This window comes from Empidonax traillii, unplaced genomic scaffold (assembly GCF_003031625.1).
Source record: "Empidonax traillii isolate 1590-97213 ecotype Southwest subspecies unplaced genomic scaffold, ASM303162v1 scaffold1301:size135188, whole genome shotgun sequence".
NCBI lineage: Eukaryota > Metazoa > Chordata > Aves > Passeriformes > Tyrannidae > Empidonax > Empidonax traillii.
Genome location: NW_020956494.1, coordinates 7,190 through 25,962, shown reverse-complemented (window position 1 = coordinate 25,962; position 18,773 = coordinate 7,190). Strand labels below are relative to the sequence as shown.

Sequence of the window (18,773 nt, the reverse complement as noted above, 5' to 3'; positions counted from 1 at the left end):
TTTTTTTTTTTTTTTTTTTTTTTTTTTTTTTTTTTGGGTTTATTTTGTCTCCCTTTATTTTGTCATTTTTCCCCTTCATCCCCTCTGTATATTTGTCCTGGAAGTGCTTGCAAATCCTCCTCGCTGTACCCGAACCAATAAACGCCGTTGTCAGCCCCCAGTCCGTGGTGTCGTGCGGGGCCGGGGCGGGCACCGGGGCGGGATGGGGCGGGCACCTGGGGCGGCCCCGGGGCGGGATGGGGCGGGCACCAGGGGCGGGGTCGGGGCGGAGCGGCGGGGTCGGAGCGAACCCGGAGCGATGGCGGCGGCCGCCTACGAGCTGCTGGTGCTGGGAGGGGGCTCCGGGGGGCTGGCGGGGGCCCGGCGGGCGGCCGAGCTGGGGGCCCGCGTCGCGCTGGTGGAGCCGCGGCGCCTCGGCGGCACCTGCGTGAGTCACTTGCGTGGGGGACCCGCGGCCGGGGGGGGGGCGGGTGAGGCGGGGCAGGGTCCGCCAGGCTGGCCCCGGTGCCCGCAGCGGTGGTCGCGGTGCCCCCGGGGGTGGTGGCGGGGCGGGGGGCCGGAGGGAAGGAATCGCCCTCCCGGACTGGGCGCGTTGCGCAAGGGCCCGCCTTGACACGTATAAACCGGACCGATCCCAATCCCCCCTCTCCACTTCCTTCTTCCCGGCCGTTTCCAAGCCGTTCTCAGGTCGGTAACGGGGTGCCGATGGATCCTGCGTCTGTGCAGCGGAACTGGAAGGCGGCTAAGCAGAGCCCATGGGCACGGCGAGCCGGTGACAAGCCTAAAAACAAGCTTGTTCCTCAAACAAGCCAGGGACAGGCTCTAGTTTTATTCCTTAAGCGCATTCTGCTGGAAAAATTGTCATACTAGGATCAGAAATGCAGGAAGGGGATGGCAGACACCTTTCTCCCAGGAAATCGCTTTTAAATGATCACTGGAAAAAAACCCCCTGTGTTTGAAGGCTCCACCTTCCCTGTTCTCTTTCAAGGAAGCGAAGTAAAACAGTCAAACCGCAAGACCTTGAGGCGCCCGAGGGAGTTACACCCCTTTTTTGCCAGGAACCCCTAATCCCGCCTTTGTTTTCCTGAGCAGAGAGCTGCGATGCAGCACCCACCTGCTGTGGGATGTTCTCCAGAGTGTTGCCTTTGGAAAACTGAGCCTTAAAACTGAGTTTCGTTCTTATTCCCCTCCACCAGGTCAATGTTGGGTGCGTGCCAAAGAAGGTAAGGGTGTTTTGCCACTGGCTCTGGTGGCACCTCTGGTGGCTTGGGTTGGGTCTGGTCTGGGTGCCTGCCAGATTGCAGGGAGGTGCTGGCACAGGGTGTGGGGAGGAAGGAGCGGGGAGGAAGCAGGGCCTCAGAGCATGTGTCCTGTGGGCTGCTCCGGGCAGGTGTGAGGGATGGGGAAGTGTGTGTGTGTGGGGGGGGGGGTGGTCAAAATCAAACTGGTCTTCCTGAGCCAACGTGTGGTTTGTGCGGGCAGGTGATGTGGAACGCGGCTGTCCATGCGGAGTTTATCCATGATCACGCTGACTACGGCTTCGAAACACCCGGTGTCAAGTTCAACTGGAGGTAAGAATGGAAAGAGGCAGTTGGAAGCGAGCATCTGCCAGTGAGTATCCCGTGGGGAGCACCCACAGGTCAGCACCATGGCCCTGTGGTTCATTGTCCACCTCAAAGGGGGCCCTGCCTGCTTTGAGGCTTCCCATGGGTGGATGCAGAGCTGGTTACGTGGCTGTATTTTGGAAAAGAGGGATGGCACACTGGCTGTGGGAAGAGGAGGCAGGCACAAAAACCTCAGCTTGGTGGGGAAGGGATCACAGGGGGCTGTTTCATTTTGTGTCTTGGATATAATGTACCACAGGGGTGGAGATCACAGAATCATTTAGGTTGGAAAAGACCTCCAGGATCACCGAGCCCAACCTTTGACAGATCATCACTTTGTGAACTAGACCATGGCACTAATTGCCACATTGTTATCCCTGAGCTCTGGAGGTTTGTCTGCTGATGCTAACAGTACTTCCTGCTCTGTTCCAGAACCATCAAGGAGAAGCGTGATGCGTACGTGCGGCGCCTCAACGACATCTACGAGAGCAATGTAAAGAAGGTGAGCGTGGGATGTGTTCAGCCTGTGGGCCCAGTGGGAAAGTGGATTTTTGGCCATTCTTCCAGCCTTAATGGGTGTCCTCTTTTCCCAACGTGGGAGCCCTGGCTCAGTTAGCTGTCTCCTACAACCCGTCCTTCTGTTAATCCCATAACTGTTACCCTCCCTCAAAGGCTCACATCGACATCATCCGGGGCTATGGCAAGTTCACTGCTGATCCTGAGCCAACCATCGAAGTGGATGGGAAAAAGTACACGGCCCCTCACATCCTTATAGCAACAGGGGGGCGCCCGGCCGTCCCTTCCGACAGCGAAATTCCCGGTGAGCCTGCTGAAATTCCCCGGGAGAGGGGTCTGCCAGAGCAAAGCGTGTTCAGGGAGGGGAAGTGGGACAGGTAAGGGGTATGAAAGGGGCTCTGCTTTGCAGGTGCCAGCCTGGGGATGACCAGTGACGGCTTCTTTGACCTGGAGGACCTGCCCAGGTAAAGTGGGGCTGACCCCCCGTATCCACCAGCTCCGGCTCCACGTGCCTGGACACGGCATCATCACTTCTCCGCAGGCGCAGCGTTATTGTGGGGGCTGGATACATCGCCGTGGAGATCGCGGGGATCCTTTCCACGCTGGGCTCCAAGTCATCCCTGCTGATCCGCCACGACAAGGTAATGCCACCCACCGTCTGTCCCCAGCCATGCTTCCCGCCTGGCAGTCACATCCCAGCCCACCGGGGTTTTCTGCTTGTCAGCTCCTCGTAAAGAAGGGTCCGAGTTGGCGAGGGAATGATGATGCAGAGGATGGTGGCATTGGGCTGATGGGTGTAAGGGGGGGCTGGAGGGGGGAGCCGTGTTTTGGCAGCACCAGCCTATGTGCCTGGAATTTCTGCAGCCGTGTGTGGCACCGCACCCATTCTCTTGAGCTTTATTTCAAGCCACAACTTGAAAAGAGGATTAAAGGAAAAGAAAATAATGGAAAAACAAACAGAGGAGTTTAACCAGGAGCTCCCCAAACCTCTCGGGTCCCAGGAGCAGGGAAATGCTGGCGGAGGGGCTGCCAGGCAGCGCCTTCGCCTGCAGACCCTCATCTGACAGGTTTGGGGGGGGGTCTCTGCCCAGGTCCTGCGGACCTTCGACTCCATGATCAGCTCAAACTGCACCCAGGAGCTGGAGAACACCGGGGTGGAGGTCTGGAAGCACACGCAGGTATGAATGTGCAGAGCAGCCCTGTGGTTTATCCCATTCCTCCTAGAGAGGTGGGGCTGGGGGAAAGCTGCCATTTTGGGTGCTGCCTGATGAGCCACAGTTTTGGTGACATTCCTGGTTTTGCAGCACAGCTGCAAGGCCGAAGCCAGCGGCACCATCTTCTCCTGAAGCAGCTCCTGCTTTTCCCCACAGGTCAAGGCTGTCACTAAGTCCCCTGGCGGGCTGCTGGATGTGAAGGTGACCTGCTTGGTGCCCGGCCACAAGCCGACGGAGGGGGTGATCCGGGATGTGGACTGCGTGCTGTGGGCCCTGGGGCGGAAGCCCAACACTGAGGAGCTGTGCCTGGACCGAGTGGTGAGGTGGCAGCACGCCCTCTCTGTGCTGGTGTGAGAGTGCCCACAGGTCTCCGGGTGTCCCACAGGACTCCAGGTGTCCCATGGGTGTTCAGGGTTCCCACAACCTGTCACAGGATGATGCTCCCACCACTTGCCCCCTCGCCACCAGCACAGTTCCCCCCATGGGCATGGCTTGTCCCATCCCTCCTGGAGTACACTCCGACGTAGCTGCTGTTTCCCATGGCAGGGTGTGCAGGTGGACGCCCAGGGCCACGTGGTGGTGGACGAGTACCAGAACACCACCAGGAAAGGGGTCTACGCCATCGGGGACGTCTGTGGGAAAGCCCTCCTCACCCCAGGTACTGCGGCCGTGCCCCCCTCTCCCCTCCACAGCCCCTCAGAGCCACGCCGTGGCTCAGGCTCCCTGTCTCTCCCTGCAGTGGCCATTGCAGCTGGCAGGAAGCTGGCCCACAGGCTCTTCGAGGGCAAGCAGGATTCCCGGCTGGACTACAGTAACATCCCCACCGTCGTCTTCAGCCACCCGCCCATCGGCACCGTGGGACTCACCGAAGGTGGGGACAGACAGGGCGTGGGGGGGGTGAAGGGTCTGGGGATGCCGTGTCTCAAAACTGCTGCTCTGATGCTCGAGGAGGGGGTTTGATCTCTGGCAAGTGGGTCTGAGCCTTGAGAGATGGGCTCGAGTCCCTCTTTGTAAATGCACACGCTGCGTCTTCTGCTGCAGAGGAAGCCGTGGCCGCACACGGGAAGGAGAACGTGAAGATCTACAGCACGTCCTTCACCCCCTTGTACTACGCTGTCACCCAGAGGAAGGTGAAGTGCCTCATGAAGCTGGTGTGTGTTGGCAAGGAGGAGAAGGTGAGTGGAGGGGACCAGGGAGGGGTAGCTTGCGGGGTCGGTGGGCACCAGAGCTGGCTGTCCTCTTGTGGTCAGCTCTGACCTGCTCACCCCAGGCCTGGGGTCAGAGTTCAAGCCTGGATTTTGGCAGTGCTGAGTCCCACCCGGTCTCTCCCTTTCTCCCCACAGGTGGTGGGATTGCACATGCAAGGAACGGGGTGTGATGAAATCCTGCAGGGCTTTGCCGTGGCCATCAAAATGGGGGCCACCAAGGCCGACCTGGACAACACCGTCGCCATCCACCCCACTTCTGCCGAAGAGCTGGTGACGATGCGCTGAGCCAGCAGGCACAGGCACCCCCAGGGGAGGCAGCTGCAGCTGGAAAAATATGTTTAATATGTTTTTTGAAAGTGCCTTAGCTCCGGGTGGGTGCCCGGAGAGTATGTGTGCGAAGTTGGTGTGGTTGCTTTGGGATGAGAAATAAATATGGTGATGCTGGCGGGCCTCTGCCTTTTGCTCTGTTGGTGCCTTGTCTCCCAGAGGTGGCACAGTCCCTGAAGGTGGTTTGGGGGAAGGCTGGCAGTGGCCAGGCTCCTCCTCTGTCATCCCTGACCCTGGGGCTGTGCAGGGAACAGCAGAGAAGGACTGGACAGATCAGTCCATCGGGACTCATGGGTGCTGGAATATCCTGGGTGGGCTCCATCCTCCTCTTTGTCTCGTGGAGGGGTGCACCATGGATGCATCACCATCACAGTTAGATGGGGGCCAAAATCTCCCTGAAACCTAAGAATAAACAGCCAACGGAAGGGAATGCTGGTGCTCAGTCTGGGTGTGAAGCTCCAGCTTTGCTAGGGTGTCTCCATCCTGGTCAGCAAAGCTGTAGCAGGCAGGAAAATCCTGCCCAGCCCTCTGAGCCACATCAGTGTGCGTTTAAAAAGCATATTGGACTGTAAGGGGCTCAAGTACAGGCAAAAGCGCAAATATGACTGGCATCCTTGGTTACCCATGTCAGTCTTTGGAAGAATAACCATTTGCAAAGCTTATTGCTGGCTGAAGCACAGGAAATTCCCTCTGTGCCTGCTACAGCCCATCCTCAGGCACGTGAGAGGAGTAACTTGGAGTTAATTCATGATTCATTACCCCCTTGGAACAATGGGGACTTTACCCTCTCAGTCAATAGGCTGCAATAGCATTTTGTCAGGGTTTTTTTTTTTCCCTTTAACTGGTGAGTTTGGTCGCTTGATTTTAGAGCATTTGAGAGGTTTGTCCCTTGCCTCACATTCAGAGTGTATCCAGCCCACTTTCTGCAGAAAAATGGGAAAGACTGGATTTTAGGAAAGACTGGAATTCTTCCTTGTGAGAGTGGTGAGGCCCTGGCACAGGTTGCCCAGAGAAGCTGTGGCTGCCCCTGGATCCCTGGAAGTGTCCAAGGCCAGGGCTTGGAGCAACCTGGGATAGTGGAAGGTGTCCCTGCCCATGGCAGGGGGTGAGACGAGATGATCCTTAAGGTTCCTTCCAACACAAACCATTCTGGCATTCCTTGATGATTCCATGATCTCTCCTTGCACCTATTTTGCACCGTTTCCTTCTCTCTGCTCCCAGCAGATGGAGCTGCTGGCCTGTAAAAGAGATGGAAGTGTTCTGGGAGAGGGATCAGCCCTGCTGCTCACTGTGTGTGTCCAGGGAGAGCTGGGATGAGATCCTTAGACAGATCCCTCTCATCTGGACGCAGGGCCTTCAGGATCCTCTCCTGGTCAGAGGTTTCTCTAACTGTGGCTCTTTCCTGCACCCAGCTCTGGGCCCCCAGCATTCTGGGATTCTGGAATTCCAGCTGCAAATACATGAGCCAAAACTGCACTTCATACAATGTCTGTGCATGGCTGGACTTTCTTATCCTCCACTTGTTCCACAGGATAATTCCACACAGAGTTGTTACAATTCCACACGGAGTTATGCTGAAAAAGATATCCACTGGTTTAAATTCATACTGTGATGATTTTTTTTCCTCTCAAATTTAAATGATTTATTAAAGGAATAATTTTTAAACTATTCCTGGAATAAAAAGGGGAGTGTAAAAAAAAAACCCAAACAAAACCAAAACACAAACCAAGAATCATTCCATCAAATCATTATTAATTGGAAGCCTATTCTCTCACAATCTGCCCTTAGGATACTGTTTTTCTGGAAAACCTTATGCAGAAGCAGGTAAGGCAAAACCTGTCATTTCAGCTGCAAGAGCCACCTGTTTTCAGCAGGGCCATGCAGACTGTTCTTCTCCCAGGTTCCTGATTTCCCAGCTGTGCTTGCCTGCTCTCCAGGGAAGCTGGATATAAATGCTGGAGCTCAGCAGGCAGGAGCAGAGCCCGAGAGGTGCTGTCACTCATCAGTGCTGGCAGCACTCTGAGCACCGGGAGGGCTCTGGGCTGTAATGGATGGGGGGGTGGCAGGGGTGTCACCTGTGGAGGTAACTGTGAATCCCTGACCCTGGGAACGAGCTTCCCGAGGCAAAGAGATGCCTCACACGGAGCAGAGGGGGAGGCTCTGCGATGGAACGTATCCAAGACACCCTGTTCCAAACAGGCTCCCCCAGGCCAGCAGTGACAGCCTCCAGCCCCCGGAGCTTGGCAGCCTGGCTTTGGGCTGGGCTGTGCGCTCCCTCCTTCCTCTCTGCCTCAGGCAGGAGCTGCAGGAGCTCCAGGATCCTTCTCTCCTGCCTGTGCAGAACCAGCGGCTGCTGCAGAGCTCTGGCACCTGTAAGTGGGGTACCCTGGGGGAGCGGGCTGGGGGCTGTTTGAGCTGGACTTGGGCTATTCCTACCTCTCTTGCTGGAGCTGGGAGCTCAGGGAAAACTGCAGGTGCTTTGTTAGCAACAGGTCTGTGTGTGTGTGTGGGAGGGGGGCTGCTGATTCCCCTGTTTGGGGGTGCCCTGGTTTCCTGGGGGGCACAACACTGATTGTGTGGGAATCCTGGTGATGCCAGGGATCTGTCTTCCAGCAACAACAACCCCCCATCACCCCTGGGCTGCTGAAGTTGGTCCCAGGAAGATCAAGGATGGAATATGGAGCAGTTCCTGTTGTGAAAGGGGATGGGGGTGGCAGCAGATGCCTCTGACCCCAGTGGCTTTGAGGTGCCAGAGCTGGGGGACACACAGAGCCCCCACTAGCAGGGACAGGGCAGTCGTGTGGCCAGACAGGACCACAAAGGATGTGTGGTGGGGGAAGCACCTGGAAACACCATTGTGCTGCTGGCAGGGTCAATCCACCTGAGGTGGGAGCTGAATCCCTGTGCAGAGCTCCAGGATTTGGGAAAAGAGCCTGGGCCACTCAGTGTTTCCTAGGTGTCTAAGAAAAGTTTACCTCATCTTCTTTTGCTTTTCTATCAGTATCAGATACTTCCAGTAGGAGAAAAATATCTGAAGTTTTTGAGGTACCTCATGTTGTCCCTTAAAGCTGAACCACCCCGGGGGCTGCAAAGTATAACGTGCAGTGGGATCAGTTTGGGGTGTTTTGCTGGAGAAAGGGGGATGGAATGTAACTCTGAGCAAAGGAGAAGCATTTCCCGAGGCTGGCAGATGTGCCAGCCAAAGGAATAGACCTGTGCTGCTGCTTTTCTCCAAAGGAAAATCCTAGGGAAAATCCAGGGAAAACTTACTTCCACGGTCCTTCCTGCTTGGACAACTGTGGCACACTTGAGTTGCAGCTGTCCCTTACTGAACAGAACTGGCTTCAATTGGAGTCAAACCAAGAGGTTTCCGAGGTAACCTCTCTGCATGTCAAATTCCTGACAACAGTTAGGTGTCCCTATTTGTGTTATCCTCGTGACACTTAAAATTAGGTGTTAATTACCCCATGTAGTGATAATCAAGTGACTGAGGCAGCAGTAAATGAGAATTCAGGAGCACTAAAAGGATTCAGATCCTTAGAAGAGCTCACAAAAAGAATCAGGGGTTAATCTCTACGTGAGCACTTCAAGTCCCCGTGTGGAACAATCAGCAGGTAGGAAGGTACAGGGAGAGCTCACTGCACATCCCTGCTCTACAGCCCTTCCACAACCCATTATCCCTTTCTGGAGGTGCCATTGTGCAGTTAAACCCCTGCTAGGACCTCCACAGGCAGTTCTTTCTCCTGTGTAGCCTGGACAGTTATTTAACATTAAAGGTGTTGCCTCTGGACAAATCTGGCTTGTGGCCAAGTGTTAGGGATCCAACCCCTCCGTGCTGCACAGGGAGCTCACCTGTTCTGCCCTGAGCAAGGCAGGCTGCTCTGCCTAATTCCCAGTGAGGCATAATCCCAGATTCCACAGCCTGGGAACCTGGGCAAGGAGTAAAACGCAGTTTAATTGTAACAAGGTCTAAGGAAAAACCCCTCACGTGCTCAGGCCTTGGGCTGTGTTTGCTCTCACGCCCGTCTCACAGTGGGCAATGATACTTCTGTGCTAAAAGAGGTTTAAAACAAAAAATTTTGTGGCTCTCGCTTATTTTTCACACTAAGCACAGACATCACCTGGTGCAAAGAACCCTCGGGATATGCTGTGACGGGATTGGTTTGGGTTTTTCCCTGGTTATTCTCTCTGCAGTGATTACAGGGTCCTCTGTGCATCGCCACCCCCTTCCCCACCCCATTTTGGGGGGGACATAAACTACGCTGTCTCCCTGTTCCTGGTGAATTAGGTCTCACTGACTGATGGGCTCCTCAAGCACTTCTTTTGTTTGCCAATTTTATGCTCCACTGAGACTACTATCTCATGACCGTCCCACTTTTCAGTTTCTACCTAAGCCATGATTCCAGTCACTTCCTCCTTCTACCTACTCCCCAATTACCCTGTTCCCTGTCAGTGCCCCAAATGCCAGGGCTGTCACCTCCCTCTGAGCGCTCTGACAGGGGGTGACTCAGATGAGAAGGGCAATTTAGGAGGCTTATCTCCCATTAGTGGGGAATTTAGTGCTGTAAAGGGCCCGGCAGGGATCCCAGATTTCACTAATCCCCAAAACTCACTGCTAAGTGCTGCTGGAGCATCCCTCCAGGGTAAAAGCTGTGACCAGTCCAGAGAATATTTAGTGGAGTCCCTGCCCAGATTTCTATGTTGGATGGGAAGCTGCTGCTTCCAGGCTGGATCTCAGGAGAACTTCAGGAATTCTCTACTGAAAGCTTCTGAAACAGGGACTTGTTGCCAAGATGAGGCAGATAAAATCCTATGGCTTGCCAGGCTTCTCCGTAAAGTGGCTGCAGAAGTGTGCCTGGATGTGGAAATTTTACTTCAACCTGATTCCAGGGAACAGGTGACTGAGATTTTAGTTAAAATTTAAACCAGGCTATGACACATCAAATAGAAATAGATCTAGTCAGAAGCCAAAAGTTTGACTAAGCAGGAAGTAGGAAAAATAAGAGTGTAATGACAAGGAATAGGTAAGCAGCCTCAGCTCTAATGAAGCAGGGTGGAAATTACATATATATATATATATATATATAAATCAAAAGCTATAACAAACTTGCTGTGAATGCCTCACCTGCCATTTTCATCTCCTGATTTACGTTGGAGTTTGGCTTTTCCATGAAATGTTTTATATTCCCAGCTCAAGTGGATGAGTAACCTGCAACTCAGTCTTGTCTTATTTATTACAGCCATCCTGCTGATAGCCGCCTTCTTTATAACTATACAGGAGAGGAAAAGTTTAAGATCTTTAAAAAAAACCCAAACAAAACACCTTGACAAAATATTTTCTTTGGTCCCAGCTCAGGCTAAGCAGATAAATGACTCTGAGAGGAGGATAAGCAGTTTAAGCCCATTGAGAAGGGCTCTGTGTACAACTTGAAAATTGGCACATCTCCCTAGGATTGCCCATTTCAGTCTGAGAAATTGGCTTCTCAGCGTGCACTTGATTTTCTTCATGGAAGTAAATGTCAGTAAGAAAAAACTATTTCATTGCAATTGGTTATTTTTAGGACTGTTTTCCTCTGCAGCTCACAGTATCTGAAACCTACTGGGATATTCAGGCTTATTTGGAGATAAACCACTCTGAGGTACTTCATATAAAATATCATGGAAATTCTGATGGATGAAAAGGTAAATAAAACACTTGAAGAGTAAGTTCTATTACCTCAATTTGTAAATGCCCTCAGAGTTTGTACTTGGCAGCTCAAGTCCTGCATGACCCAGACCCAACACTTCTGCTCGTGTGGGAAACAGACAGTAAGTGCCTAATGAAGTTCAATCCTACCTTAAAGCAATTCCCAAGCAGCTGATGACATTCCAATGAAGCCCTGGCTTGGGACAAGGCTGTCCTCTGTCTGTGGAATGGTCTTGGTGAGTACATGTGCTCCGGGCTGGGAGTGACAGTTCCTGCCCCGCTCCCTGTCCCATGCCAGAGCCCAGGAACTGGGAATGGGGGGTTTGGGGTGGCTGCAGCCCCTTCTTGCTCTGGAAGAGAAGGAAAGATGATCCCGATTCCCATGGCCTGTGCAGGGGGTCCCTGTGGAACAGCATTTTAGATTTTTAATCAGTGGCTTTTCCTATTCCACTGAGGCACAGGATAATCCATGCACTTGCCTCTTCCTTATTTCTCAGACACTTATGGACTGAGGTCCTGCTCTTTCTCTCATCCCTCAGGGGCTGCATTTTGCCAGCAGGACTTTCCCGCATCTCAGCAGACCAGAGATCATTTTCCAAGGTACCCAGGAAGTTTCTGGATTTGACTCATTACACGGAGCACAGAGCTCAGGAGAAGGGAAGAGAAAAGGGTTTTGCACTTACCACATGACATTTTCTTTTTTCTGTGACAACCCACTCCTACTCCCCCTGTCTCTGAGGGTCCCTTGTCTTTTTTCCAGCCTCAGAGGATTCTGTGGGGAGATTTCACACACACAAATCCACAGATGCAGAGGCTGTGCCCAGAAGTGACCTGAAGCAGTGCTGGCAGCTCCAGGGGATTTCCTTCATTAGCCCAACACGAACATAATTGTCTCACTTCAGAATCACTTTGAACTGTTACTGTAACAATGCAAAACTGACTTTCCATATCCAGAGGTATGAAATTGTCCTGGTCAGCACGAGACCTTAAACTGCCTATTTGTCCCTGGGGGCTGTGACTGGGATTCCAGCAGGGAATGAGGATTCTCTGCTTGGAAACCCAGTGTGGGACTGGGCAGATTTTCACGTGGGGAGACTCTCACTTTACTCCACTGCAGATTTTCTCTGGTATATTAAATGAAGAAGGGAGGCCTTGCTTTTATCAAATTATCATGTGGAAGCAAATTACTGTTATTTATCATTTTGTAATATTTAGGGATTGTATTATTTTTTTTCCCCTTTTCCTAGATCATTTATGTTTTTCTCTTCTGTGCCTCTCTCAGTTATTTATCATTGCCTGTTTTAGCTGGCAAGGACCTTGGGAAAACACAAGGCACTGGCTTAATTTCTCCTTGCAGCCAATCCTCATGTCCCTCAGCTTCAGCATAATAAAAATCTCTGTAGCTTTTCCATTTCCTGAGAGCTGTGGTGTTTGTACAGCAACTTCTGTGTCTGCTACAGCCAAAATTTCATTAGTACAACTGAGATCAGGCTACATAAGACATGCAGACACAGCTCCAGTTTTTCCTCGAGGCTGTTTACAACTTCTTGTTTATCAGCAAAAGCCATTACAGGGATCATTACTGAAAAGAATGGAAGCTGCTGCTTCACAACACAATGTCAGAAAAAACAAACAAACAAACAAACACAAAGAAAAGAAAGAGAGAAAACACAAAATATGTATCAAAAATAATGATTAGATTAATTGTCCTGCTGTTAGTGTGATAATGGATAATTCTGTTCTGGAATGACAAAGAACTTCTCCCTCAGACAACCAGAGACCCCTCAAAAATCCAGACTCGAGCAGGTAAGGATGGAAGCCACCTCTGTCTCATCTGCTGGGGACAGCACAGATCCTGCCAGGCTTGGGGACTGGGAATGTGTTGGGATCTGAAAGCACCTTCCCCAGGCTGGAGCATCTTCCTAAAGCAGCGCCTCTGAGAAGCAAAGGATTGCAGAAGAAAATGAGTGGTAATTTACAGTAGTAATAATAATAATAATAATAATAATAATAATAATAATAATAATAATAATAATAATAATAGTAATAATAATAATGGGGAAGAGCAGCAAATAAAGCCTAGTTCTCTGGAACAAGAGATGCTGGGATTTAAACAGGGTTTGAGATGCTGGGATTTAAACAGGGTTTGAGTGAGGCAGCATCTCCTGGAATTTATAAAGCACAGCTCCAGGGCAAGAACAGTGCAAAGTCCTATTGTCAAATATCTGTATTTGCATTCTGCCAGTGTTCCCCATCCTGAGCATGGTAAGGTGCAAGTGCACCTGTGCTGCTGCCATGGGGGGGTGAGGAAAGCTGGCATTAAAACCACTTCCCACAGCAGCTGACTCTGAGCTCTGGCTGGGGAAAGCAGTTGGCGCATCGCACACCTCAACAAAAACGAATTTGGTAATTTTGAAAAGGTGTTGAATAAATAACAATCAAGATAAGCCTTTCTTCATAAGGACAGCCCAAGGGAATATATAATTATTGCTACACTTATTTAAACATACAAGCAGCCAGTTTTTGGTGAGATTCCAGATTCTTGTCTCCCTATCTGGCTGTGCAGGCATTTAAGGAGTATGTAAAGCAGACCCTTTAGAACCCTGCACTGCTGCTGACTTCTAAACAGACACAAAAGACTGAAACATGGTGTTTTTTCACTGCTTGCTGGTTCCAAACCTGAGGCACAGCAGAATAAATTGATTTCTGCTATGCCTGCTACCTGAAAGTAAAACACTTGCAGAGCCTTTGATGTTCATACAAGCCCATCAGAATTTGGATACTTGTGCCTTAATTTAATTTCCATTTATAATAAGAAATTTGAAGTGTCCTAAAGGCACTTTTATTTTAATTTCAGGCCTTCTGCCACTGATTAATTTTGCTGTTCTTTTGCTTCCAAGTCAAGTTACCTGCTAGGAAGTGACTCCAGCTCTCTTGTACCTGAGCATGTTTCAAACACAGCGTGGTCCTTCACGACTGCAGAGTCTGAGCTACATGGTTTGTGAGCAATAATAGTCTAATACCAACCGTACACAAAACCAACTCGTGTTCCGTGACACGGGATTGCATTTGGACACATGCAGGCAGAAGATTTCTGCCACTTCAGAAAGCTTTAATCCCTGGTTTTCAGTGATTAAATTAGTGATTATTTCAGTGATCGTTGCTCAGCAACCTCACCATTGCCAGATCGCTCCAGCTGTTGAGTAAATGAATTTCTCAGGAATTCTGATTACTTTTTACCTCCAAATCAGCTGTACAGGTTGTTGGTTTGTTCAGTTGACGCAACACAAGAGGCTACCACAGAGGGATGAGCACATGTGAGTTTTGCATGTGTTTCAGAACACAGTGTACTCAAAGCAGGTAAGAACAGCAATAATAATGATGGATGCATAAGGATCAATTGCAAGCAGACAAAAATGACCTTTTTACAAATATTTTTCAAGGCACGTTAGAGCACAAGCAAGAAAATGGACTCCAACTCTTCCTTCAACTGGCCTCATGCGCTGAATTACAGCGGGACACACAACTACCTCTACTGGGAAGGCAACGTCTCCTATGTGGACTTCTACCTTCACCAGCCATCAGTGGCCGCTGTCTTCATCATCTCCTACCTCCTCATCTTCCTCCTCTGCATGGTGGGCAACGGGCTGGTTTGCTTTGTCGTCCTGCGGAGCAAACACATGCGGACGGTCACCAACCTGTTCATCCTGAACCTGGCTGTCAGTGACCTGCTGGTGGGGATCTTCTGCATGCCCACCACCCTCCTGGACAACATCATTGCAGGTGGGCTGGGCCGCACGAGGGGCAGGGAGAGCCGGGGCTCTGTGGGCATTTCAAGTCACTGGGAGTAGAGGTGAGGAAGACAAGCCTCTAACCCACCCTCTGACTGCTGATTTCCACATCCCTCATCTTTAAAGAGGAAGGGATTCTCCCATCACCAGGTGATATGTTTAGGAAGTCTTGGTGGATGCCACGAACCAGATGCAGAGATCAATCCACTGTAGCAGTCAATTCCCTTTCCTGTCTTGATGTCTCATTTTATCAGGATGTTAAACACAAATGTTTGCTTTGCTGGTTTTTGGAACATCAGAAACTCAGCCAACACAGCTGACAAAGCATCTGCTTCCACACCCTTTGACTCCCTAACCCCTGTTGTCTTAGTTCCAGAGTAGAAAATTCCTCTATAAGGAATTATATCCTCTGCATATAAGCCCAGAGAAACTGTGGCTGCCCCATCCCTGGAAGTGCTCAAGGCCAGGCTGGATGGAGCTTAGAGCAACCTGGGATAGTGGAAGGTGTCCCTGACCATGGCCTAGGGGTTGGAATAAGATGATCTTTAAGGTTCCTTCTAACCCAAACCATTCCAGGAGTCTCTACTCTAGAAATGGAAGAAAACAGTAAATAATTTTAAGTAGAGTAGTGCAGTGAGACAGCAGCAATTCCAACTGCCTGTTTTCTTCCAGGATGGCCCTTTGGGAGCCTGGTGTGCAAGATGAGTGGGATGGTCCAAGGAATCTCTGTTTCTGCCTCTGTCTTCACTCTGGTTGCTATTGCTGTGGACAGGTAAGATGCTGCTGAGTCTGTAGCCATCACTCTCACCTCACTCTGCCCCCTGAGCACAATGAGCCTGTTCATTAACTCACCCAGCAGTGCAGTAAAGTAGATGTATTTTTCTGCTCAGGCTGTTAAGCCAAACAGAACAGGTCTAAGGAGCAGCCATAACAATTTGCTCCTCCACTGATGTCTCTTCAGGATGGTGAAGCCAGGCTATCGTGTTTGCCCTGGAACTGGTTTGTCCCTCAGCTGTTAAACTGGACAGCAGAGGTGTTAATAGCTGGCTTAATTAAGTGGAGAAGCACAAGCAGAAGCTGATAAAAGAGGATGAGACAATTCCATCTTTGTTTTTTAAAAAAAAAAAAAAAAAAAAAAAAAAAAAAAAGATTTAAAATGCTCATGCACGCCTGCCTGGGTGATGAAGCATTCCTCAAACGGCTTCCCCACACGTGTCCCCTGTGTCCCTGCCACCTTGCCAGGTTCCGGTGCATCGTGTACCCCTTCAAGCAGAAGCTGAGTGTCCCCACCGCCGCCGCCATCGTCGCCGTCATCTGGATCCTGGCCGTGGCCATCATGTGTCCCTCGGCGGTCCTGCTGCAGGTGCAGGAGGAGAAGCACTTCAGGGTGATCCTGGGCCCCGGCAACGACACCCGCCCGGTGTACTGGTGCCGGGAGGACTGGCCTGACCCGGCAATGAGGAAGATCTACACGACGGTTCTCTTCGCCAACATCTACCTGGCTCCCCTGTCTCTCATCGTCGTCATGTACGCCCGGATCGGCATGGCCCTCTCCCACACAGCCGGGGCTGGGAAGCGCGGCCAGGAGCAGCGGCACAGCACCTGGAAGAGGAAGCAGAAAGTCATCCAAATGCTCGTTGTCGTGACCCTGCTTTTCACCCTGTCCTGGCTCCCCCTGTGGACTCTGATGCTGCTCTCGGACTACACCAGCCTCTCTGATCTCCAGTTGCAGCTCATCAACATCTACATCTATCCCTTTGCGCACTGGCTGGCCTTCTTCAACAGCAGTGTCAACCCCATCATCTATGGGTTCTGTAATGAAAACTTCCGCCGGGGCTTCCAGGATGTCTTCAAACTCCAGCTCTGCTCCAGGGAGGTCTATTTGCAGCCAGGCCAAAGCAATGACCTCTTGCCAGCTGCCCAGTGCCAGACCCCCCAGGATCAATCTTCTCAAACAGCTAAGGAGGAGAGGAAGCCGGTTAAGAAAGGAAACTGGGTGAACAACCAGCAGGATTTGATCATGGAGGATCTGGAAGAGCCCTGCAATGATGGGATCAAGTGAAACACGCTACGAACCACCCGAAAGATTTAGGCCTGGCAGAGTTTATTCATTGCATGTGAAACCTGTGATTTGTGAAGCCCTTTCTGACAGTAATGCCAAAGTGTTTCTGGTTTGAAGGAGACACCAAACTCACATCATATCTGAACATTTGATATCAGCAGGAAACCAAATTCAGCCCTTTGTGTCACCAGCTTAGACCAGTGGACACTCCCCTCAGCCAGCCATGAGCTGCTGCTCTGGAACTGGGCTGGAAAAAGGACAGGATTAAAATCTTCCATTTATCAGGAGGTAAGAGAAAAAGAGAACTGAGGTTACTGACTCAGATACAATTATTGTGGATGCCCAAAGAAGAAAACATCCCTTCATTTTCTCTGTGAATCTCTCAGAGCAGCTGAAACAGGGTTGCTTGAATGATATTTATGGAAATGTGTCAGCCTGTGAGTAATCCCTTATCCTGTAACTCTCATGGACTGAAATATTGGACATACAGTGTGAAATGTGAACTGGACTGTCCAGTACCTGGGTCTTCTTGTGGCTGTGTCCACACTGCTTCTGGCTGGGCATTCTTAACACTGACTGGTTCCTGTCCAAATGACAAAAATGAGCATTTTCAGTCACATTCCCTTTACCCACCTTCCCTGTTGTTGTTTCTGTGATATTTATTATTGTTGCAGTGAGAGAAATAAACAGGAATGGAAATTTGAAAAATAAAGGAAAATTGTGGTACATTTCTTTGGAGAACTCAGTTTGATTTTGGGGGAGATATAAGTCATCTGAAAAGACTAAACTTTCAATATGAGGAGAGAAAACACTTGGAGGGCCCATTGGATCTGACAGGCCTCAGCAGGCACAGAGAGTGACCTTGGGAGCTCCTGGAGTTGGTGAGGAATGAGATTGGTGCATGGACCAGCACAGGATCACAGCCCACCATGGCTTATCCCGTGGGGCTCCACAGGAGCTACATCCCAGGATAAGGCCATTCCCCAGGGCATCCTCCTTCAGGTAAATGAGGGTGACTTCCAGAACATGACATATTTCCACACTTAAGGAAAACAGACAGCTTTTCAAACTACATGTGAGTTATTCAATTCTTTGCCACTGCACCTTGCACAAAGTGAGGGATACCAGGGATGCTGGACCACAGGAAATCATCCAGAGAAACACCTCAGGAACCTGACAGAGAAAGCTTTCAAAGCACTCCAGAACACAGAAATATGTTCATGCCTTGCCAGGCCACCCCAGTTCTGTCACATCCACCTGAGCTGTTGTCATAGTTCCGATTTCAGCAAGGAATTTTTCTTTCCCTTCCCCCTGCCGTGTGTGCCCCGTGTAAAGGCCATCAGGTGGCTATCAGGTGAACAAAAGAATCGGCTGGTCCACTAATGGCCAAGAGATCAGTCTCATAGGAAACAGGCAGATGAAGGAGCTAAAGTCTATTTTTTTCTCTCATCTCTGGGGCAACAGGGTGGAGAAGGAATTTTGGTGGGCTGTGGGGTGTGGCTGGGGCTGGTGTTTGGTGATGGTGTGTGGCTGGGGCTGGGGACGGCAGGACACGTCGTTGTCGGAGAAGCTCGCTGCTGTCTCTTTTTGCCCTGAGACATTGCCAGCTGCAGTTTTTGCTCCATTGGGAGAACTTTCTGTTTTATTGCTGGTTTTTTTTTAATTTATTTCCTTTCCCTTCCTCCACCCCCCACTCTCTCTTTCCTTTCCCAGTGTGGGAAGGGAAGGGGAATTGAGTTTTTTTTTGGTTTTTTCTCCGACATACCCTGGAGGGTGTTGCTTTTCCCCCTTCCCCAATCCCACGTGGTGGCAACCAGAGATCTCACGGCGCTGCCTGGTGACAGGCACAGGGCATTACAAGTTCTGCATCTCCAGTGATCCAACAGCACCACCCGGTGAATGGACATTACAAGCTTTGCATCTTTAGTGATCCAACAGTGCCTCCTATTGACGGTGGTTGGAACTGCACCAAAGGGGGCAGAAATTGAACTGTTTATTTTTCCTTTTGCCGGTTTATCGGTTTGTTTTTGAAGGGGATTATTGGTGGGTATAGGAGTATTGCTTGGTTGTTTTACTTGTTTTTTGTTTTGTTTTTTTTCCATATTTCTGTTAATACACACATACCTTTTAATAAAGGGCTGTTATTTTCCCTTTTCCATAATTTGTTTTCCTTCAGTCGGAGCCTCCTAATTTTGTATTTATAATTGCTCAGAAAGAGAAGTTTGGATCTTTTCTCCTAACTCATCCTCAGCAAAAGACCTTTGTCTCATTTAAACTGGGACAGCTGTGCAGGTGAGGCCAAGGCTCCTATTCCTTGGAAAACGCTGTGGGAAAACACTGTCTGAACACATCCCGGGCTGCACCT

At 50.6% G+C, this 18,773-nt stretch overlaps 2 protein-coding genes across 2 annotated transcripts; both read left to right on the top strand.

Moving 5' to 3' along the window:
* The first annotated feature begins 298 nt into the window (after positions 1-298).
* GSR (glutathione-disulfide reductase) lies at positions 299-4,932 on the top strand. The gene is made up of 13 exons (XM_027906483.1): positions 299-427; positions 1,197-1,223; positions 1,483-1,571; positions 2,037-2,106; positions 2,277-2,424; positions 2,530-2,584; positions 2,662-2,761; positions 3,212-3,298; positions 3,491-3,652; positions 3,881-3,992; positions 4,074-4,205; positions 4,376-4,509; positions 4,678-4,932. Exons 1-13 carry the CDS (start codon positions 299-301, stop codon positions 4,825-4,827), a joined length of 1,395 nt encoding a protein of 464 aa, XP_027762284.1. The 3' UTR covers positions 4,828-4,932.
* Positions 4,933-12,301: 7,369 nt separating this feature from the next.
* Positions 12,302-16,764, top strand: NPFFR2 (neuropeptide FF receptor 2). Its single transcript, XM_027906479.1, has 4 exons — positions 12,302-12,361; positions 14,008-14,338; positions 15,019-15,118; positions 15,589-16,764. Exons 1-4 carry the CDS (start codon positions 12,302-12,304, stop codon positions 16,406-16,408), a joined length of 1,311 nt encoding a protein of 436 aa, XP_027762280.1. The 3' UTR covers positions 16,409-16,764.
* The last annotated feature ends 2,009 nt before the right edge of the window (positions 16,765-18,773 follow it).

What these genes read in the sequence shown, in the direction of transcription:
- GSR (XM_027906483.1), top strand. Translation starts at nt 299, where the DNA reads ATGGCGGCGGCCGCCTACGAGCTGCTGGTGCTGGGAGGGGGCTCCGGG. An exon ending in GGCGCCTCGGCGGCACCTGC is followed by an intron (nt 428 to 1,196) that starts GTGAGTCACTTG and finishes CCCCTCCACCAG; the next exon opens with GTCAATGTTGGGTGCGTGCC. An exon ending in TTCCGACAGCGAAATTCCCG is followed by an intron (nt 2,425 to 2,529) that starts GTGAGCCTGCTG and finishes TCTGCTTTGCAG; the next exon opens with GTGCCAGCCTGGGGATGACC.
- NPFFR2 (XM_027906479.1), top strand. Translation starts at nt 12,302, where the DNA reads ATGACAAAGAACTTCTCCCTCAGACAACCAGAGACCCCTCAAAAATCC. An exon ending in AAAAATCCAGACTCGAGCAG is followed by an intron (nt 12,362 to 14,007) that starts GTAAGGATGGAA and finishes AAGGCACGTTAG; the next exon opens with AGCACAAGCAAGAAAATGGA. An exon ending in GTTGCTATTGCTGTGGACAG is followed by an intron (nt 15,119 to 15,588) that starts GTAAGATGCTGC and finishes CCACCTTGCCAG; the next exon opens with GTTCCGGTGCATCGTGTACC.